At 46.6% G+C, this 19,510-nt stretch overlaps 2 protein-coding genes across 2 annotated transcripts in view; one reads left to right on the forward strand and one right to left on the reverse strand.

The window, feature by feature from the left end:
* The window catches only part of DOCK1 (dedicator of cytokinesis 1), a 495,771-nt gene that overhangs the window by 447,645 nt on the left and 28,616 nt on the right, over positions 1-19,510 (forward strand). The window lies entirely within an intron of this gene.
* The window catches only part of LOC114484611 (dedicator of cytokinesis protein 1-like), a 40,822-nt gene that overhangs the window by 7,137 nt on the left and 14,175 nt on the right, over positions 1-19,510 (reverse strand). Inside the window, exons 4-6 of the mRNA XM_055080982.1 lie at positions 17,092-17,132; positions 15,520-15,610; positions 11,600-11,719 (exon numbers count right to left, since the gene is read on the reverse strand). Coding sequence (XP_054936957.1) covers positions 11,600-11,719; positions 15,520-15,610; positions 17,092-17,132 — 252 coding nt within the window. The remainder of the gene's footprint in view (positions 1-11,599; positions 11,720-15,519; positions 15,611-17,091; positions 17,133-19,510) is intronic.

Consider the following 19,510-nt stretch of genomic DNA (forward strand, 5'->3'; position numbering starts at 1 on the left):
GCGGGCCTCTCACTGCCGTGGCCTCTCCCGTTGCGGAGCACAGGCTCCGGACGTGCAGGCTCAGCGGCCACGGCTCACGGGCCCAGCCGCTCCGGGGCATGTGGGATCTTCCCGGACTGGGGCACGGACCCGTGTCCCCTGCATCGACAGGCGGACTCTCAACCACTGCGCCACCAGGGAAGCCCCACAGCAATTCTTTATTAGTCCAAATGGAAAATGGCTTGCTCAGTTTTAATGCCCCGGGGGAAAAATGGAGAAGGCACAACTTTTTTTTTTTTTTCTCCCTAAAAAAAGGGATTTTTTTTGCTTTTTCTTTAAGCCAGGACATCTGTAGTTCTGCAAGCCCTTAGAAAGCCTAAACCAGACAGCGAAAGATACAGTTGCCTTTTCCTTGGTGGTTTGATTGGAAGGAGAAGGGACACATCCTGTCACTCACCCCCTCATTCTGTAGATAATTACTGGGCACCTGGGATGGGGGTGGGTGCAGGGAGAACAGAGGAGGAACAGAAGGTGTACACACAGCTCTTGAAGGAGGATTGGAGAAAGAAGAGAAACAGGCAGTAGCTGGCGAGGGGAGTCAGAAAGAGAGAGAATTTTTTTAAAGATGGGAGAAATAATGGCATGGTTGTAGGCGAGTGTGTATTAGCCAGTGGAGAGGAAAACAGTGCTGCTTGTCAGGGAGAGGGCGGACGGGCCCGAGTGATGTCCTGGATGGGGAGGGGGATCCCGGGCTCAGGGGGGGAGGAGCGGCCTTGGACATGACCACGGAGGGCTGTCCCCGGGACAGGAGGGACAGATGCAGACCCGTGGACGAGGCTGTGACGGGGCCAAAGCTGCACCACGCAGCCTGGGTATCACTAGCTGGAAAATCAACTACTTTGAAAAAGAATTCACACGTGAAGGAATGGAGCCTCATCACCCGGAACTGCTCGAACTGCTCGGAAGGAAGTAAAACCTCCCCGGACTGATCAGAAGTCACTTCCCTGCCAGCTCTGCAGCCCCGTCAGGTTTGTTCTGCGCCCGGCGTCTGACCCGGCCTGGTACCCGGCTCCTCTGGGCGTTCACACATCTGACACTGACCCCATTTGAGAGACACTGTGTGATCAGCTGACTTCAAGTCTCTGGAGCTGTCACCTGCCTCTCCTCATCCCCGCTGCCACAACCTTTCCCTGGGCCACCGCTCCAGCCCTCCACCCCCAGGGCTTCTGCCACCTTGTAGCCAAAATCACTCCCTGAAAAGAGGACGATAAAGGCATCCTTGCCTATGTTCATAAAATCTCATTGGCTCTTGTGCCTTATGGGGTAAGTCAAATCTTCAGGAGACACACAAGGCCACGGACAGAATGGCTCCAAGTTCTCTGCACTTGTGTCTCCCAGGACCCCTTCCTCGCCCCCCCCGAGAGACAGACTTCTCGGCTTCTCCAGAAGAGTGAGATGTCTTCGGGAGCCCTGGCCTTGACCAGTGGGGTTCCCACTCTTTGGAATCCCTGCCCTCCCAGCCCTCAGCTGGCAAGCTTTGTCTCATTCTTCAAGGCCCAGTTGACGTGTCACCTTCTCGGGGACAAGGAAGTGTCCCCTTTCTCCTCAGGAGAGGGAATTGTTCCCATACCTGTTAGGTAGGTTGACTCAGCGCCCACCAGGGCAACAGACCAGAGGAGGGTTCTGGTATTTCCCTGCTCACGCCTCGAGGCGGGCCTCTGCCCTCCCGCCCCCCTGCACCCCGTCATTCATGGGTGCAGGCGGCACCTGGCACCCAGGAGGCTGGGTGGTGGAAACGCGTGTGAGGGGTCCTGCAGGGCGGGGTGTGGGGCAGCAGGGTTGTCACCGACTCTAAACCTTGCTTTTCTCGTGCTCTGATCATAAATCGTTCTTTTTTGGGGGGCGAAAATCATAATTAACACAGGATCTCTGAGCACTCCAGCCAAATTCTTGCTAATTGAACAGATTCTGGCAAATATCAGGATTTTTGAAAATTCTGCAAATGCTGAGAACCAACCAAGAAGAGGGTGATATGATGCTCGCACCTGTAATTCCTCTCAAGGACAACTGTGTTTTTAAGAGGAAACTCGGAGGATGAGAAAATGTCACCCCCAATACTTAGAAAAGAAATCCAACCATTTCATCAAAAGTGGAAACCTGCTTCCAAACCCCTATTTTTAGTTCACGAGATGATGCAAGATGCCTCCTCTTTTGACTTGGGCACAAGGCAAAGTGCAAACTTCGTCAAGGCGAGGTTATTTTAAGGGAAAAGAAGACAGAGCTACAGCTGAAAAGAATCCCAGCGCTTCATACATCACATGGGCTGTCGGCTATGTGCCCCCTTAGCTGACGCTGCCAGGCTGCTTCCTGGCTTTCGAGGAGGTTAATGCTGGTTAATACTGGCTCCCTCACTCTGACTACATTTTCCTGAGAGCAGGGCTTCTACTTTAGACACACCCTCCATAGAGAAGCCTGGTAATTTTCAGTGCCGTACTTGAACGAAGGGCTTTATTGAAAATTACTAGGCCTCGACCAAACACAATAAGACAGACAATTCAGAGCATCTTCAGGACAGAACGCTCGACTGCCACGATAAAACCCGACAGTGGGCTTTCCGGAGATGCAAAAACAGGTGGTAAAAAGAGAAAGGAAAAGGAGCAAAGGGAGTAATTATTAGCCCAGGAAGGAAGAAGAGCAAGAGAATGAAAAGGGAATCAGATGGAAATGACGTCTTTTTGGAGAGAAAGAAACAGATGAAAAGACCAAAAGCTGGGCTGAAAGACATTCAAAACTTTTTTAAACGGTGGAAAAGCAAAAATAAAATAATGATTTTTGTGAAGAAGCAATACAGAAAGATAACAGATCATAATTCAAACTCCGGAGCGTCCAATATGAAGGAGCAGAAAATCCATTCAGCGTTGCTGCTTTCAGAGCACAAGGTTAGACAGACTTTTAATACAGTCTGACCCCAGTCTGTGGCGGGCGCCCTGGGGTGTCCCCGCAGGTGCTGGTGTCCAAGGGATGGGGTGGGAACACGCTCCTTGAAGGGCCTGCGCTCACGGTTTCCAGGACACAAATCTGCCTTGGGTTCTGTAAGCCCCTACTTCCCCTGGGTAGCTGCATACATTTAAAACAGTGAAAATTAGCTCTAGGATGTGTAAAGTTTCCACCTATTAAGGACATAGTGAAGATTTCCTTAATCACATAAGGTGACAGCCTGTATCAGTGGAGCTATAACCGAGTCATACTTTTGCCAGGCTCAGGTACCGGGTAGAGTCCATTTTACAACTGTGTGGTCCTCAGCCATCACTGGTCTTCAAGTCCAACTGTAGTACTAATAAGGCCCATTACCCAAATATATGGTTTTAAACCAAAATTGCAATTTCTTCCCCCTAAAATGAAACACGTGTAAAATCAAACCCAAGAAACTCTTGTGATTTAAGTACGCATGTGCTGCAGGAGAACACTTAGAACATGGACCCGGGATGGACCTTGAGTCAGCAGTGACGTCAGAGCCTGCGGCCGATACCAGACGGCCCTCCCCGCATGACCATCCCTGCCCGTTCACTTGATCCACCCCTGCGATCATTCTGACCGAGGACTTATTTCTAGCAGACGTACGGGAGTCCAGGCAGGAAAAGCCGGCCCGGGTCTCGGAAGAATCTGCCTTTATTCCATCCACAACTTCTGCACTGAAGGCAGCACACGTAAGCCAAATCAGCATCAGGCTTGGGAAACGAGCCTGCGGAAAAGGCACAGTCCCAAGACCGGCACCTCTGGAATGAGGACAGGGATCTGCCCCAGGGGCTGCCGGGCCGGAGTGGGGGGCAGGGGGGCACGCCCTTCAGACGTTTCCGGGGCTCAGAGTCTGCGTCAGGAGGCCAGGCCACACACGTGAGACAAATAAGCCCCATGTTAGGAACTCTGTGGAATGTCTGCGTGATGGCGGCCTTTTCCAGTGTTTGCTCAAGCATTGGCCAAATGTGCTTAATTCAATAAAAATGACACTGTTAACAGTGGGAGAGGCTGCACATGTCGCGGGGGGGGGCGGGCAGGGGTACATGGGAACTCTCCCCATTTGCTGCTCAGTTTTGCTGTGAACCTAAAAACTGCTATTAAAGAACAGTCTACTTAACAAAAGTGACTGAATACCCGGTCTGTGTGCAGCAAAGGGCTCCCGAAGAGGGACAAACAGGTGTCAGACCCAGCCTGCCCTGTCCCCAAGGAGCTCCAGTCAAAGCAGGACCTGGTGACCCAGGGGTGGACCCTGGCCCAGCTGCATTGCCATTACTGGGAGCTGCTTAGAAATGCAGAGCCTCGGGCCCCTCCCAAGACCTAGTGAATCAGAATCTGCATTTTTTTCCCCTGTGGACGAACCACGCAGCACGTGGGATCTTAGCTCCCCGACCAGAGATCGAACCTGCGCCCCTGTAGTGGAAGTGCAGGGTCTTAACCACTGGACCGCCAGGGAAGTTCCCAGAATCTGCATTTTAACAAGATCCCCAGGGGACCATTAAAGTGTGAGACACTCAAAGGAGGGGATACAGGATACCTAGAAATAGCTCCTGGCCAGGGCAGGGAGAGCCCAGAGACAGGACTCTCTCTGCATGGGGGGCAGGAAAGGCTCCAAGGTGGAGACAGCAGGAAAACATGCGTAGGAGGTGGGAAGGAGTCACCACAAGAGACGGCAGGTGAGAAGGGGCCGTTCCCCATCCGGGGGAGACCACAGAAGGTCCCGGGGCTGGGAATCAAAAAGCACGTTCAGAAAGAGGCAAGATGCTGTGGGTGACCAGAGGGTAGATACATGGGCAGAGCCCTGCTGTAAGGGGCCTCACCTGCCAGGTAGAAGCCTGGATCTGCCTGTAGAGGAGCTTGGGGGACCCTGGGGTTTGGGCATCCGTGGAGCGATTAAAGCTATGATGCCATGGCCACTTTGTTAGAGCCCAGAATGGTGGCCCGGGGAGCCGAATGGCAGGGGTGGATGTGGGTGATGCGTCTTGGACTGGGAGTGCAGGGCGGCTGAGAGCTCATGGGGAAAACACGCCGGATGAGCCGACTTCTGTTCAGAGACCCGCACCGTTCAGCAGTGTCCCAGGGAGAACCCGGCCGAGAAGGTGCAGACCTTAGAGCTAGTCGGTCGGTGACACTCATCCCCGAAGGCACTTGGACTCACAAATCACAGAGAGGAAACGTGACTCATCCTTAAGAGCTTGGGAAACTAATAATAAGATTATAATAGACTTTGGTCAAAGCACAGAAGAAAACAACTGAGAGGCATAATTCTAAATTTTAAAAATAAAATACATAAGTACCAGAAAACGGCATCTTGCTCCAACAAAGCTATGTTGCTTCTTCCTGACTTCTTATGGTTTATCTTCATAACTGCCTCTGTTTCTACTCTTTCCTTTCCTCCCTACCAATGCCTTGTCTGTATTTCATTCAGAGGATCTTCTGTTCATAAAAGAGCCCCTCACATGCCCGTCCCTCCCTAATGCTAAGAACAACCGTACTCTGGACACTTATTTCCAATTACAGAAATGACACTGGGTCACAAGAAAAAAAATCCAATTTTGGTGCCTGTGATCATGCTTCCCCTTGTCATTCTGACATACATTCTATTATCTCCTGGCTTTGGTTCCCATTTCCTAATTCTCTTAGATTTATTTCAGTTTTTCAAAATATTCATTTAGTGTAAGGAATATATCCCAACAAGCATGTAAGCAATGCCGTGGCCTTTGATGACTCCGTAGGACATGCAGTAAAGCTTCGATTTACCAGCAGCCTGTGGATGGATGCGCTAGCAGGTACCGTTCTCAACAAAAGCAAAGCCTCTGGCTCACAGCAGCACTGTCCAATGGAACCATCTGCCAAGATACATGTACAATTTTTCTAGTAGCCACATTTTAAAAAGTGGAATTAGGGACCTGGTGGCACGGTGGTTAAGAATCTGCCTGCCAATGCAGGGGACTCGGGTTCGATCCCTGGTCTGGGAGGATCCCACATACCGGCAGAGCAACTAATAAGCCCGCGTGCCGCAACTACTGAAGCCCACACACCTAGAGCCCGTGCTCCACAACAAGAGAAGCCACCGCAATGAGAAGCCCGCGCACCACAATGAAGAGTAGCCCCGGCTCGCAGCAACTAGAGAAAGCCCGCGCGCAGCAACGAAGACCCAACGCAGCCAAAAATAAATAAATTTATTTTAAAAAAGCAAAAAGCTTTAAAAATGAGCAAACTCTTTAAAAAAGTGATTAATTTTAGTAATATTTACTATACCTGAAGTATTCTTTCAAATGTAATCAATAACACAAAATTAATGAGATGTTTGACAGGCTGCCATAACAAAGTTCCAAAGATTAGACGCCTTAAAACAAATTTATTTCCTTACAGTTCTGGAGGCGAGAAGCCAAGGCCGAGTTGTCAGAAGGATGCTTTCCTCTGAGGCCTCTCTCCTTGGCTTGTGAGACAAATTCCCACCCTGTGTCCTCACCTAGTCCTTGCTCAGTGTGTGTCTTTGTCCTAATCTCCTCTTCTTATATGGAGTTCAGTCATATCGGATCAGGCCCTATCTCCAAATAGTCACCTTCTGAGGTACTCGGGTGAGGGCATCAACACATGAATTTCTGGCGGACACAATTCAGCTCATAACAACAGTCTCTTGTTCACGCTGAGCCTTAGAAATCCAGTGCTGCTGTACGCTGACGGTGCGTCTCAGTTTGGACTGGCCATGTTTCAGGTGCTCATGGCTGCATGGGTCCTGTGACTCTCGTAGCAGACAGCTCAGGTCGGAGCCCCCCATCATAGGAGGGCCGGCTCCCTGGGCACCTCTACCCAGAGGACCCCACAGTGAGCAGCCTTCCTTCAAGTTCCCATGGGCTGAATCACTTGCCAACTATCACCCATTTCAAGATATTTTTTTCCCCAAGAATCGACAGATGAGTATGGATAAAGGAGATGTGGTATATAAACACGACGGAATAGCACGCAGCCAAAAAAAAGAATGCAATAATGCCATTTGCAGCAACATGGATGGACCTAGAGATGATCAAACTAAGTGAAGTCAGCCAGACAGAGAAAGACAGGTATCATATGATATCACTTGTATGTGGAATCTATGAAAATGATACAAATAAACTTATTTACAAAACAGAAATAGACTCACAGACATAGAAAACAAACTTACGGTTACCAAAGGGGAAGGGGGGGGGACAAATTAGGAGTTTGGGATTAACGTGTACAGTGTACACACTACTATAGATAAAATAACCAACAAGGACCCACTGTACAGGGAACTCTACTCAGTATCTTATAATAACCTATAATGGAAGAGAATCTGAAAAAGAATATACATATATACATACACACACACACACACATATATAACGGAATCACTTTGCTGTACACCTGTAACTAACACAACATTGTACATCAACTATATTTCAATTAAAAAAAACCAAAAAACAAAACTTCAGTCTGCGCACGGAGTACAGAAATGTGTGCATCTAGTCTTTCCCAACGTCAAGTTCTGAATCTGCAGCAACGACCTCAGCCGTTGTCTTATTCCAGAGAAGGCACGAAGGATGTTCTTTCTCAAATGACCGCATATACCCAACACTTGGCAGTCTAATAAGACCATGTCTCGGTCTTGCTTCCTAGATGAATGTGATTCTAAATCTGGCATGAAGAAGCAAACTTACCTTCTGCTGTGACCTCCTGCCCCCCCGACTCCCCAGCTGCTGAGACTTCGGGCATCCTGGCCACAGGGAGCTGGAACCAGTTCTCAGGTGCCGCTGCCCCTACATTGCCCAGCCCGGTCACGTCGCTCCCAACCCCTCCCTAACCCGAGGAAGAAATTCAACTACGGAGGAGCTGGCCCAGCACCAGGTTCTGGAGATGCCTCTGTTCTCACGTGTCCAGTTGTGCGAAGCTGTACAACTGGGGGGTTAGAGGGAACATTACCTTTTCAGAACATACATGTGCTTAGGTCATTCCCACGTGCCCTAGGTTAGAACTCCGCCTCACTTGTCCGATTAGACGTCCTGGTAGTTTACCTGGTTTACCTGGTAGATGTAGGCGCTACGTACATTGCCTTCCCTTCCGGGCACTTCCCCATCCACTGAAGCTCGCTGTGGCCGCGTGATCTGCTTTAGTCAATGACACGAGCACAAACGCACGTGTCATTTCTGGGCCGAGCGTGTAGGGGCCGGGCAGTGACTCCCTGTCCCTCTGAGGCTGCATTCCTTTGCGTTGGGACCTCTGCTCACCTGGGTCCCCAGAAGTGAGGATGGACTGGGAGCGTAAGTGAGAAATCAATCGGGGTTTTGTAGCACCACTGAGATGGTGAGAGGTTGAAACCCCAGCAGATTGCAGCCCATCCCAGCTAATACAGAAGATGGATACTTCCTTCCTTCTGTTAGTTTTTCCCCAGACAATTGAATGCTTGTTGATGTTAAAATGATTTTTTTTTTTTTTGCTTCGTGGCTCATCATCCAGGTGCTTGAAATTTCGTTTGATGAAATTTTCTCCCTCACCCTCATGTTAGCCTCAGAAAGATGCGTGAACTTGCGTTTCTTTTTAACGTTCTCGTGGAGAAGTTATGGGCATTCAGAAATGGCTTTTCAGTCTCTTTCGCCGGTACGCCTCTAACAGCTGCCGTGAAGACGATTCTGCTCAGTTTTGATTAACAAGTTCCATCAAGTTGAACATTCTTTTTTTTTTTTTTTTTTTTTGCGGTACGCGGGCCTCTCACTGTTGTGGCCTCTCCCGTTGCGGAGCACGGGCTCCGGACGCGCAGGCCCAGCGGCCGTGGCTCACGGGCCCAGCCGCTCCGCGGCACGTGGGATCCTCCCGGACCGGGGCGCGAACCCGCGTCCCCCGCATCGGCAGGCGGGCTCTCCACCGCTGCGCCGCCAGGGAAGCCCAAGTTGAACATTCTTGACTCCAGGTGAGCTAAGTGCTCACGTTACCAGAGCCATCCTTCTGTCTCCTCCAAAACACAGAAACATGTGAGAACATTCCTTCAGCCCCTTTCTCTTTTTGCCTGTAATGCGGCATCACTTGAATTCGCTTTTCTTCAAAACCAGGATTTCTCAGCCTGGCCACTAGTGACATTCTGGGCTGGGCAGTTCTGGGCGGCGAGGGCTGTGGCTGCCTCGTAGGGTGCTGAGCAGCAAACCTGACCTTGACCCACTTGACGCCAGTCGCGTCCACACCCCCAGGCATGGTAACCTGAAAGGGTTCCGGTTGAGAACCACTGTTCTAAACTGAACACGTTCATTTTTTTCCCTCCGCACGAGGCTACTTCGGCTAAAAACCAAACCAAACCCACGTGGTTCCTCACTTTATTATTTATTGAAGGCCAGCTGTCCTGCCGTCCATGAGCCCCTCCCATCTGTCCGAAATCACCCTTAAATGCTGAGTATTCACTCACTTGTTCGTGCATTCTTTCACTGAGTTCTTTGTTCACCTAACAAACGCCCCTGTGTTACGTGCCCGGCTCTGTCTGAGAGTTACATGTGTTGTGAAGGATTACATGTGTGTGGCCTCTATCTTCACAGAGCTCATGGCCTATGGGAGACTCGCTGAAGAAATACACGTGCAAATCTACGGTTGCAAATTGTGGTTAAGTGCTATACGGAAAAGAAGAGGACATCGTGGGCATCGGAGCAGAGGTGACATTAAGCTGGATGAAGACAGATGAGCCGAAGGCAGGAGCAGCAGAGGCCTCCAGGCAGAGGCAGGAAGGGCTGGTGTGGATGAGGACCCTCGAGGGGTGGTGTGGCCAGAAAATAAGGAGCGAGGGAAGGGCTGGTGTGGATCAGGACCCTCGAGGGGTGGTGTGGCCAGAAAATAAGGAGCGAGGGAAGGGCTGGTGTGGATCAGGACCCTCGAGGGGTGGTGTGGCCAGAAAATAAGGAGCGAGGGAGGGAGGAGAGCTGAGATGTGGTCGGAGAGATCTCGGGGCCAGTGCTGTCAGAGGACGTGAGAACCCAGAATGACTATCAGTAAAGGCACACACTCTTCCAGCCCCAATGACCTCTGGCCCTCAGGCTTCCTGGGCCTCTCTGGGGTCCTACCTCCTGTTCTGCCCCTTCCACAACACCTGATTACCCTTCTCAAAAGCATAATAAGCCAGAAAGCCATCGGGGGAAGGAATGGATCCACTTTTTTTTAGCAGTTTGTCGAGGAACAGAATTCCCCTGGCTAAGCTAATAACATTTTAGCAATCGGCCTTAATTGTGAAACCATCTCATTTCTATGAAGAAATATATTCTGTTTTGCTATAGGACCAGGTGTAATTCACAGACCATTTCCAAGTGGCCTCTGGCCAATCCTCATGCTATTCTGAATATTTTGATTTTTGTCCCGTGTCAAGGACCCCAGGGAATAAATAAAACACACATGGTCTTTTCAAAAGGGTTCTGTTTATGTCGACAACCACAAAAAGGGTCAGCCATCATCCTTTCCCGATATGGGTGCTGCTGGGGGTAGAACTGGGTCCCCCCCAAAAGATATGTTGAAGTCCTAACCCTTGGGATCTGTGGATGTGACCTCATCTGGAAACAGCGTCTTTGGGCGTAATCAAGTTAAGATGAGGTCACACTGGATGGCGTGGGCCCTAAATCCAATAATCGGTGCTCTTAGAAGAGGAAGATTTGGACACAGTGACACACAGGGAAAAAGCCACACGAATACAGAGGCAGGAACTGGAGTGATGTATCTACAAGCCAAGGACTTCCAGCATCACCAGACACTACAGAGAGGCAGGAAGCAGATTCTCCCCTTGAATCACTCAGAGAGCACGGCCCTGCCGACACGCTGACTGGTTTTACAGCCTCCAGAACTGTGAGAGAACAGATTCCTGCCCGGTGGGTAGGCCTATGTTACCGCAGCCCTGAGAGACGAATACAGGTACCGTCGTGGAATTCTCTGTTCACTTTTCTCAAGGTAAAGAGAAAAGAAAAAAAAAAAAAGGCTGGTAATCGAGATGAGTTAAGAATCCTGATGAAGGCACAGAATGAGCTTAGAAGTCACTTTGGTGGCAGATTTTAAAAACTTCTTAACTGAAGGAGCCCCCTTTTTTTTTAATAGTTACTATTTATCTGAATCACATGAACTACAGTGATGAGACCTATTACTGGCTGATTAAAATGATGGCAGGTTTCCTTTTAGTAGAAGTCAACAGATTAAATAATTTTGTTTGAGCCAGTTAATGGAGAGGCCACCAACAGGAGCGATATTGGTCTTGCCATGGGATTAATATTTTGGTGACAACAGAAAAACGCAAACTGTCAAAGGAAAGCATTAGCTCTAATGTAGCCAGAAATTCCCCCAAATCAGTGTCCCAGCTGGGTTCTCTCTGGCAAGGACTATGAAAATACTTGTGCTTTTCAGTCCTGACTTTCAGCAGAGCATCTACAAAAGGGCGAGTGCTTTTTATTTTTGTTAGGATTTCTACTTCGAAGTGCCAGCAGGAGGGCCATGCCTAAAACCTTCAGATATACAATCCGTAACAAATTTCTGGTACCACACACACCACGTGTTAAAAAATGTGTTTACAACGCTGCAAGAAGGTGCACACAAAGAGGAAAATATCAGAAAAATTGCATTTTTTCTTTACCTTGCCTTTGTCGAAGTAGTGGATGATTTCCTGGTAGAGCCGCTCTTTCAGCTGTCCCTGTGTTGTCGCCTGGTACCCGTCCCGCTGGGTGAGGTGGGCCGCGCACACGTCCTCCGACCACTGAGGCAAAAGCAAAGCATGAGCGGTGCCAGGTGAGGGCACGGCCAGGGCTACCGTTTCCCTACCGTCGGGTCAGAATGCACAGTAAGCCCTGAGTTCAGTGTGGGCGCTCGGGCCATGGTTCCGGGGGTCGTTGGAGCTGCTGCCGTCAGGCTGTCGGGTCTGGAATTGAGGGCAGAACCTCTGTGCACAGGCCTCAAGACAAGTGAAAGAAAGAAGAAGGCAAAGCTGGGTCTAGATTCACACAGAAGAGAAACCCAGCTGGTTCTGGGCAGCACAGAACTGTCAGCTTGCCCATGATGCCTTGGAACCTTCCAGATGAATGAGGAACCGGGTGATCTATGGCTGCCTCAAGTGGGGCATCCCTGGGCGGTGGCCTCAGTCCTGTGCTGCTCAACATTTTAATCAACAGCAGAAAGCACATGGATTCCACTTACAGGTCGTAAAGAAAGCTCCTTACAGACAGGGAGGTGTCTTGGGATCTTCAGCTGTAGGCATGTTGCCTGTGGCAAAGGCAGGGCTCGGCCAGCGTTTGTGGACGTGACAGTGGACTTATGGGATGAAGGAAGGATGCATCAAAGTGAAGGCAAGCTCATTTGACACCTAAACTCCTAAACTTATGCTCAAGACATCAACGGCACTAAATATAGGGTTCAATAAACTTCAATATTTGGTGGGGACCTACTATGTGCAAGGCACCAGGTCAAAGATGTGTCAGAAGATGCCTGCCCCAGAGAGAGTGCTGTTACAAATTAGAGCACGGTGGCATGTAATAACTCTGCAGGAAAGATTTCATGGGCAATTTAAGGGCGGGAGGCAGGACGAGGGGGTCTGCGGAGGCTCCTTGGAGGGAAGAATCAGGATGGGCTCACTCATCAGCTGGACTCAGGAGGTGGGTCTTGACCCTGTTTGAAGACAGGACGGTGAGGATGCTACCAAGAAAGCAGCGGACTTGCCGGCTGCCTGGACCACAGGGGGGTGGGGGGGTCCCCACTGGACTCGGGGCTGGCCAGGCCACATCTGGAGCAATGGGACCAGCTGTGGTGCCACATTTTAGGGGGCATGACAAATGGACAGGAACCACTGGGGCAGAGGGCAAAGGCCCCAAGGGACAGGCCTGCAAAAGTGCAAGGCTCCCTAAGAGGCGGGCTCTCACAGCACACACCCCCTCCCACCTTCCCGAAGCCAGAAGGGCTCTGGAGCGCTCCGTGCTGGACCCCAGGGCTCCAAAAACAGGGTGAAAGGGCCATGGGGCCAGATGGGCTCTCCAGCACCTGGAGTGTCAAGTAAGAATGAGAAACCTTTACGCTGCTGCAAATTCTTTCACCTTCAAATGAGAAGTGCGTAGCCCAACCGTAACTGGGAGTTACAAACTCAATTAATTGTGGCATTTTCACCACATGGCCAGATTTCTACTTTTATGAAGGGTAAAAGTAAAGTTTTACATGATCCTGAAATGTAACTATACTAAGATAAATAAGAATAAGAAAGTCTGGATGGCAAATAACTTCCTTGGAGTTTAAAATCACCTAAAAAAATATTGAATGGAGAAGCAAAACTCCTTTATACCGTCCACTTAAAGAATGAGATGAAATAACTTGATTGCTAGGCGAAAGGCTGATGTTTTTATTGCCCTTGTTTCTTTTGACAAAATAGACTTAACCGAAAAAAGAAGACCCTATTTGAGGATTTTTGCTCAATGAACAAGAATATATCAATCATGGTGAAGAATTTTCATAAAGATACAAGTAACGTTCTTTAGTATGTTGATTAACCAGCATGAATTCACATTTACTGCAATATCAAAACATACTTAGGACAAACTGCAAAATGTAATGATGTAAAAGATATGGACAGCAATTATTTGGCATCTCACTGGAAAATTCAAAACCCCAGTGGAAATGATAATGCAGTTGGGCCGACTGATTTGGGTTGTGAAACGTCCTTGTACCGTTTATGACAAACCCGTCTGTGCTCAATAAGTGCAATGATTACACAAATGATACTTCGTACACATACACCTATTTTACATTCACACGCCCGTAGAAAAACTTATGTACTATGAGAGAGGGTAAGGGTGACCAAGCAGCTTGTCAAGCCCATTTTAATTTCCCTGGTGTAAAAGATATATCTTTGTAGTTTCAAAATCACCTTGTTACTAAAATTTGGGTTTCTAACAAATGAAAGCCATTAGAATTCAAAGTGGGACGGCTGGTGTGAGACGCCCCAACTGATACCTCTATCTTCATAAATGACAGTCCTTAGGAGAGCTTTATATGGTGCAAAGCCAAAAGGGTACCATGGATGACTGGATGAGGCATTCAGATTGAAACGAGTCTCATTGTGTTTCCTTTATAAAGGACTCTTGTCTTCAGGCAAAGGTAAATCTCCACACTCCAGTGTCCCTAAAGCAGCTTATGAGTATGCATATCACACGAGCTACTGGAGAGTTCAGGACTGGGCCAAGGGCTGGAAGATTCTTGCTGGGGATTCACTGCCCAACACGGCACCCTCCTTAGTCCTCTCATCACCCAGCAGACACTGCTTAATGCTCATTTTTAATGTAATCTCATCTGGTTTCCCTTCATTCAGTTCTTGGTACGCGGGGGCCTGGCTTGAGTTTAGACACAGGATCCCTTGAATGAGCAATCTTTATGTAGCGACACTCAACTCAGTTCTAACTCTCGTAGCTGTTCCTCTTTACCTAGTTTATAATTTTTCAATTTTTTATGAGGGTATAATGGGAAAGATGATCCAGTGACTTGCTAAAGTTCTGAAGTATAAAACTAGAAGTTGTAAAGAAATTCCCTCATCTATCCACCCACCTACCCACACATCCATCCACCCACACATCCGTCCATCCATCCACACATTCATCCATCCACCCACACATCCGTCCATCCATCCATCCATACATCCATCCATCCACCCACACACCCATCCACCTACACATCCATCCACACATCCATCCATCCACGAATCCATCAATCCATCCACCCACACATCCATCCATCCATCCATCAACACATCCATCCATCCACCCATACATCCATCTTGCCATCCATCAATACAAACAACCACCCAGTTATTTACTGTGGGTCCACTCTGTATGACTAACTGGGCTGAAAATGGACATGGGGAGAGCATGAATATATTATGGCAAAACACACATGCGCGCGCGCGCGCACACACACACGCACACACACACCCCAATGTCCAAAGCTATCTGAATAACAAAAGGACACTGAGAGCTGAAAGCTGTCATGCCAGACCTATGCTGAGGGGTAACATCCCCCAGGAGAATCAGGCAGGAAGTCCAACATGAACTGATGGACCAACAGGACATCTCAATGGAACTGCTTAGAACGCATGGAGAGAAAAGCCATGATCTGGTCCCTATACTCTGTGATAAAATAATGAGAGGTGGGCTCATCCTCTCTCTTAGCTATTGTTACCACAGAGGTTCCTTCTTATTGAGGTCGCCCTCCGGCATTACTGGGTCCTGTTGGCAGGAATAAGGAATCACAGAATCTCTAACTCACTGCTGGCAGACCAATGATGGGTATTTAAGATGCTCAGTGGTAACTTGCTCTGACATCTTGTCCAATTTGCATTCAGGAGAGCCAAATCTATAATCAAAGTACTTCTTAACTATCTTTGTTTATGTCACTGCATTGAGTCAACATCCATAAAATCTTAAGTTCTAGGTTTACTGAAATTTGTCATGGAAAAATCAAATGTTAAATGATCTTATAATTTATAATGACAGGATCATGAAAGTATATGGTAATTTTTACTACCTTCAGAAGCTTCGCATGGAGAAGCAAGGTGTAGGCTGCTTCAGTGTAGTTATCACATTCCTTGTGCAGGTCACAGAGCTTGTACAAATACCTGAGACGATAAAACATAGGCACATTCTTAAAGCATCACCAAATAATTTGTGTTGAGAATTGCAAGAGCTAAATTCTACCTTCAACAGTAAATCATCTCTATACTTTCTTTTTACCATCTTCACAATGCATAATGCCTTGGAAGCTTCTGGTACACAAAGCACTAAGAAAAATCAACCAGAGTAATACACAATAGATATATTTTTTAAATTTAAGTCCTCTCTTTTCAGGACAAAACTGAAGGTGGCACAAGGAGGTGGAATTATACTTCAAGGTTTCTCATTCTTTCTCATCTTTTCCAGAGTTTTCTTTCTTGCAATTGAAATGAGAGTACACAATGTTTGATTGTGATTTCTTACATTTCTACTGAGTCCAAATATATACACACACAAAATCCATAAAAATACAAATCCATAAGAATAAAGAGCTCCAATGATCACAGCGAACGTGATCCAAAGATTTCCTCTGCCATAAAGAAATAAAAGTTGCTTTTCTAATATAAAGCAACCTACATTTTTTTTTGTATACACTTCTCTTTTTTTTTTTAAACATCTTTGTTGGAGTATAATTGCTTTACAATGGTGTGTTAGTTTCTGCTTCATAACTGAGTGAATCAGCTATACATATACATATATCCTCATATCTCTTCCCTCTTGCGTCTCCCTCCCTCCCACCACAGCCTACATTTTGGATAAAAGAAACGGATTGTTTTCCTCAAGGTTTATTATATTCACATGGTATTGTTTTTAAAGGACAAAGTTAAAAAGTCTTAGAAATCAAAAGTTAGAAAATCATGTTTTTGTTTACTCTTTATACAAATAAATACACTAGAGACTTAACCAAAAAAAGAAAGAAAATAATGCTTAATGTAACTAATCCATCATTAAACTCTAATGCCACGTGGATTATATAATTATTCTGGTCTCGTAAGTGGTAATCTTGCTAAAATTTGACACTGGCCCCTAAGAGTGACCAAGAAGAAGAGGGTACTAATCATAGCCCACCATCCTAGAGAAAAAGGCCAGTGAAGGAGAAAAATCCAGAAGAAAATACGAAACTTGAGAATTTGGTACCCAGGTAAGAATAGACTGAAAATTTATACTATTGCCTTATTTCTGATAAAGTTAAGACTGGACTTCTCATTTGATCATATGGCTTACTGTGAAACAAAAAAATTTGTGGCAGTGCCTTTTTTCTAAAGGGCCATAAGGGTCGGTCAAGAGGAACAAAAACCCTGTGAAATAATAATTTTCTTCTGAGCTGGCTAAGGATGCCCCCTAGCCCCAAATCTCCACATTGGCACAGACAAACTGCACCAGGCCTGACGATACTTCTGGGAGCTCCAGCAAATTCAAACTCTAGCCTTCACGATTTCCTACAAGATCAACCCCTGTGGCTATAAAACACTTTTTAGCATGGACTTGACAAACAGCAATTATCATAAACAGGTCGAGGGTGCAGACGAGCCAGATGCTCACATACCTTATATACATTTCTTCTCTTTCAATCTCTTTGTAGAAATTCTGAAAAATCAAACCACAACACTGTTTTAAGAAACCTGTTCTATAAAAGGTGTCACAGACACATTAAAAATCCACAGTTCTTCAACTTGTGTCAAACACAGCCAAATGGACCCAGATCTTTGGATATGAACCATAAATTCACATAAAATGCAAAAACACCTTACACTATTCTTCATTTTTTTTTTTGGCTGGGGGGGGTGATTCTAACGAATAAATTTCCTATACTTTAAACAGTGTAGTGTGTATATGTTACTCCCAAACTCCTATTTTATCCCTGCTCCCCCCTTCCCCTTTGGTAACCGTAAGTTTGTTTTCTAAATCTGTGAGTCTATTTCTGTTTTGTAAATAAGTTCATCTGTATCATTTTTTTAGATTTCACATATAAACGATATCATATATCTTTCTCCATCTGACTTACTTCACTTAGTATGAAAATAACTAGGTCCACCCATGTTGCTGCAAATGGCATGATTTCATTCTTTTGCATGGCTGAGTAATATTCCATTGTGTGTGTGTATATATATATCTCTCACATCTAAATAGATAACCAACAAGAACCTACTGTATAGTACAGGGAACTATACTCAATATCTTGTCATAACCTATCATGGAAAAGAATCTATATATTCAGATATATATAGACCTGAATCACTTTGCTGTATACCTGAAACTAATACAACATTGTAAATCAACTCTATTTCAGTAAAACAAAAAGGAAAAAAAAAAACATGCTTGGCAACAAATTTTTAAAAATTAAAAAATAAAATAAAAGCTGTGATGGCTTAAATCTACTTCTGTCATTTGAAAGTCACCTGTTTTCAGTTAAAACAAAGGATTACCCAAAGATATGATATCTTCACCATTCTTAACCACTGTAATCTCATTAGAAGCGAAAAAAAATTTTGGAATAAGCATCATCAACGTGATGTAAAGCATGCTGGGTCTAGCCTCACTTACCAAGAGCCACAGGAAGGCAACGTGGCATTGTAGACCTGATGTCCAACACAGCAGCCACGAGCCACATGTATTCAAATAGAAAGTCAATTTAATTAAAATTGAATGAAGTTAAAAATCCACTTCCTCAGTTGCACTTGCCACACACTTCTGAGTGCTCAATAGCCATATGGAGCCAGTGCTACTGTCCTGAATAGGGTAGATACAGAGCCTCTCCATTATCAAGAAATGTCTATCGGAAAGCGCTGTTCTAGACAGACCTTCCAAAACACAGTAAGAAAACTGGCTGCTGCTTAAAAAACACCTCGTGTACAGCATTGATAGAGGAAGGTTAGTTAGCAGATTATCAACAATTATTTACAACATATTGTAAACTATTTTCAGGATGGGCGTAAATATTTCTCTTACAATTACATTTCTTAACGTGAAATCTCTAAAAACGCTCTAAAATCTTTATCGTTCACAAGGCACCAGAAAGGTGCAGAACAGTCACCTAACAAGGCCTAAGGTATGAAAACACCATTGCCACTTTCAATGTGAAATTTAGCACCTGCACACGACGTTAGAACTCTAGAACGGGGGGCCTGAGATAACTAGTGAATAGCACCATCATAAGGGCATGCAATTACCCAAGAAGATGAAACAGCCTGTTTCATTTCATTAGCCAAAGAAAGATACTGCTTCCACAACTGATCTCTCCGAAAAGAAATCATAAACAAATGCAGAGAGTAAGCGGGGGCGCGTTTACAAAGACGCACCGAGATTTTCACATTTTGCAGCACCTGAGATTTGCGTGTCCTCTGGTTCGTGTGCTGTGTCTGGGTAATGAGGATATTTTCAGCTGACGGCTCGGAGCGATGTAACAAAGGGAACCTACATCAAAGGCAGAGGATGAGCCCTTCACTTCCAACTCACCAGTATTTACACGCTACGATTTCACACCACCCTCTTCTGCACTCCTATTTTTAATCCTTTCCTAAGCTTTTGATCATTCTCCTCTACAATTTCACAACGGGATATCATGCGACTTTCCTCCCTCTCTCCGAGATACGGAAGTGTCTTCTATCTCCTGCCTGCTCTGCGTTCTGTTCCCTGCCTAGGACTTCAAAACCTCCCTAGAACTGAAGGACGTTCATCTCAACTACCAATTTCTTTATAAAACTTTTTCTTTCTTTATGTAGAAGTTCACACTGCTCGGTGCCCCACTTCTGGGCTCTGCGGGCAGCCTCCCATCCCCCCACGGTCCTCTCCGCACCAGGGCTGACATCTGTCCAAGCAACCCTGTTGGGACTAGGTCCCCAATTCCAGTCCAGCGCTATGCGTTGATCTTTCAGAGCGCAAGCATTTTCACTGTATTTCAATTTTGTACTCCTTCATAACTAAGACACATCCTAAGATTTTTAGAATTCTAGTTGGAACCACCT

The sequence above is a fragment of the Physeter macrocephalus genome, chromosome 20, assembly GCF_002837175.3.
Source record: "Physeter macrocephalus isolate SW-GA chromosome 20, ASM283717v5, whole genome shotgun sequence".
Lineage (NCBI taxonomy): Eukaryota > Metazoa > Chordata > Mammalia > Artiodactyla > Physeteridae > Physeter > Physeter macrocephalus.